At 33.2% G+C, this 3,610-nt stretch overlaps 1 protein-coding gene across 1 annotated transcript; it reads left to right on the forward strand.

Annotated features, from left to right (window-relative positions):
* The first annotated feature begins 299 nt into the window (after positions 1-299).
* LOC145127573 (uncharacterized) lies at positions 300-3,610 on the forward strand. Its single transcript, XM_079062744.1, has 4 exons — positions 300-442; positions 533-668; positions 784-875; positions 2,005-3,610. The coding sequence occupies exons 1-4, from the start codon at positions 300-302 to the stop codon at positions 3,608-3,610; spliced, it is 1,977 nt and encodes a 658-aa protein (XP_078918870.1).

The following is a 3,610-nucleotide window of genomic DNA, read 5'->3' on the forward strand; positions in this document are numbered from 1 at the left end:
AACTTCATCTTTTTAAATTTGGAATGTCAATTTATTTACAAAAATACCCGTAGGTATTGAAAAAATACCCTAACCATTTACGCAGTAACCTTTGTACGTTAAAGGAAAATTATGTCAATTCATAGTCTAAACACTTAGGCGCCATAATTTGTAGTCAGACTTATCCCGTCGTTTCAGTTTATCGGCGATTGATCATCTACATTCAATTCCCAACAATCAGAATTCCGACACGTTGATCAATAAACCCTAAAATCGTTGGTGTTATATACTTTGAATCACACTCGACACAATTCAACATAATGGCAGCGAGTTGTTCATCAGAAAGAATGCAAACAAGACAACAAGGAACAAAAATTACTGCTTTGTCGTCACACTTGATCGAAAAAATAGTAACTACGGTTGGAGGAACTTCACCAATCGATGCTTTTAAGTGCCAGTTAGTGTAAGTATGATGTGCATTACTTATATTATACATATATAGATATTTAATTTAGTGTTTAATAGATTACTTTTGTTGATTTGTGAATTATAGTTGCAAACTATTTAGGGATTCTGTAACATCAGACGCAATATATAAAATCATAGACACAAATCAATTAAGGTTTCGTCCATTAAGTATTCAACAGTATGAAGTCATAAGAAAATGCAGAAAGTTGAACAACCCACACGTACTCTTCAACGATGGAATGATACTCTTTTTTTAAGCAATCATATAATTTCGAATTCAATTAGTTTTCTATATTTGTATTTTTTAAAATTGTATGATTACTTATTGTATGTCAGGCGAAGTATTTTACGATAGGGGAAGAAATAGCAGGGAAACAGTTGCTTCAAGATGTAGCCGATCAGGGGCAATTGGATGCGATCTTCGTTCTGTGAATGATGTTGATGGCCGACGGCATTTAATGGAAGCAAGAATCTCTGATCATGTTAAATAATGCCTACGTTAATACTAGAAGAAGTTGGAATCTAAGGCATATCTGTAACAAGGTTCAAAACCACTTGCTAAGGAGATCAAAGCAGATAAAATTCCATGTCTTACATAGAAGTTGTGCAAAGCATCATTCTGTGAGCAGTTATGAAACAGCTTTTATCCATCAATACAGTTGGTTGTTGAATTGTGAATTATGTTTGTCGGATACATGTTTTGTTAAGTTTGCTAGGATGTTTGACATTAGTTTCGAGTAGTTATATATATGATTGTTGTTTGATTCACACAATTAGTGATGCATATTGTATGTTTATTTTGGTGTAATGGGAATACATATTTATAACTTTATTAAATGTGTCTATATATATATATATATATATATATATATATATATATATATATATATATATATATATGTTAGTTTTGATATGTATGTTAGTTTTGTCTTTTTTCATTTTACTAACCAAAAGTTTATTGTGACCTAGTTGGATAGATTTTAAGGGCACTTTGGTCTATTTGCAATCTCTAAAGTGAAGGTGCCATTTTTGCTATGGAAATAAAAGAAAAATGTTTAATCAAGTCGTTATTAAGGAAAAAACTGTATATATAGAATTTATATTTTAAGTAGATCTATATCTATATTTATTATGAATGTTATTTAAATTTATAATTACCCATATACTACATGGGTTTTAACCTGATATTGAATAATATCGACCCAATAATACGACCTAGTATCCATCCAACACATTGAAATCAAGGGTTGTCGAAGGTACCCTGATCGATATACACTTTGTTTGAATATTCTGCAAGTGTCGATCTCAATTAAACCATTCTACTAATATTCTATGCCTTTATCCAATAATAAAAGTTATTCAACCATTCAAATTAGAAAACTTTGAAGATTTGTTCAGCATTCGGCCATTAGCTTTGTGAAACGAGTCGTTGTTAAGGTACCTTTGCGATGTTTGTATGGTAACTATATATTCACTTCAAATGTCATATATGAATTCAAATCAACATTAATGAACATATACAATTAATATTGTGTTATTTAAATTTATACTTTACAGATTAAAGACAATGAACAATCCAAGTAGAAAATGGTTGTATGAAAGAAAAGATAGTAGTAGTTGTATATCGCTTGTTTTCGTACAAGGCGTGAAAAAATATATAGATTTTGCTACCAGTCAACATAGGTTCATGGACGAAGATAAAATCAAATACCCATGCATAAAATGTCGTAACATACCATATACAGAAGTTGATACTGTTAAGCATCATTTGTACAAGTTTGGTTTTGTTGAGGAATATTGGTGTTGGGATAAACATGGCAAAACATCAATTGATGATGACAATACGTTTTTAGGGGTGGATGATTCAAACACAAATTTTAGTGAAGGTGCATGTTCTTATAGAGAAATGGTCATAGATGCAATGGCTCCTGATTTAAATAATAGTGATCCTGAAGAGGAGCCAAATGCACTAGATAAAAAATTATTTGATATGCTAGATGCAGCCGATAAGGAATTGTGGCCTGGATGTAAAAAAGTGACACAACTATCTACTGTAGCTAGACTATTGAATATAAAATCAGAGTATCGCATACCTGAAAAAAGTTATGCCGCTATCTGCCAGTTGATAAATGATGTGTTACCGGAGGAGAATAATATGGTAGGTAGTTTATACGAGAGCAAACAATTAATACAAGCACTAGGTTTGCCTATGGAGATGATTGACTGCTGCAGGTCTGGATGTATGATATATTGGAGGCAAGACAAAGATCTTTATCGGTGCAAATTCTGTAATGCAGATAGGTACAAACGATCAAAAAATTTGGCCAGATGTTCTCGCGTATCATTCAAGAAAATGCATTACTTTCCTTTGACTCCAAGGTTGAAGAGACTGTATGCTTCACAAGCCACAACGATTTCCATGCGATGGCACTCCGAGAATCATGGACATGATGCTGGAGTAATGTGTCATCCATCCGATTCAGAAGCTTGGAAGCACTTTGACAAAAGTCATCCTTCATTTGCAGCAGAAGTACGTAATTTAATATTAGGCGTAAGTACAGATGGGTTTGCACCACATGGAGCATTTGGAAAACAATATTCATCTTGGCCTATTATTATAACACCTTATAACTTGCCACCTTCTATGTGCATGAAAGAGCCTTACATGTTTTTGACCGCACTTATGCTAGGACCGTCAAACCCTAAGCATAAAATAGATGTATTTTTGCAACCAGTTGTTGCAGAGTTGGAGCAATTATGGGAAGAAGGCGTAGTAGCATATGATATATGTTTTAAACAAAATTTCCATCTAAGAGCAGCTTTGATGTGGACAATAAGCGATTTTTCATCATATGCAATGTTGTCCGGATGGTCTATAGTAGGTAAGCTAGCATGTCCTCATTGTGGGAAACATACACAAGCTTTCAGACTAAAGAATGGTAATAAGATGTCATGGTTTGACTGCCATAGAAGATTTCTACAGGTAAATCACCCATATAGAAAGGATAAAAATAAGTTCAAGAAGAATCGTGAAGTGATAGAAGGTCCTCCTCCAAGTAAGAATTGTGAACAAACTTTAAGGGAGATTGAACAATTAGGTTTGGTAAAAGTGACTGAACTAAATGTTGATGATGTAAACAAAAGATGTGGCGATCATGGTTAA

The sequence above is a fragment of the Lactuca virosa genome, chromosome 7, assembly GCF_052849685.1.
Source record: "Lactuca virosa cultivar CGN04683 chromosome 7, Lactuca_virosa_CGN04683_v6, whole genome shotgun sequence".
In the NCBI taxonomy this organism is placed as follows: Eukaryota; Viridiplantae; Streptophyta; class Magnoliopsida; order Asterales; family Asteraceae; genus Lactuca; species Lactuca virosa.

What these genes read in the sequence shown, in the direction of transcription:
- LOC145127573 (XM_079062744.1), top strand. Translation starts at nt 300, where the DNA reads ATGGCAGCGAGTTGTTCATCAGAAAGAATGCAAACAAGACAACAAGGA. An exon ending in GAAAGTTGAACAACCCACAC is followed by an intron (nt 669 to 783) that starts GTACTCTTCAAC and finishes ATTGTATGTCAG; the next exon opens with GCGAAGTATTTTACGATAGG. An exon ending in TTGGATGCGATCTTCGTTCT is followed by an intron (nt 876 to 2,004) that starts GTGAATGATGTT and finishes TATACTTTACAG; the next exon opens with ATTAAAGACAATGAACAATC.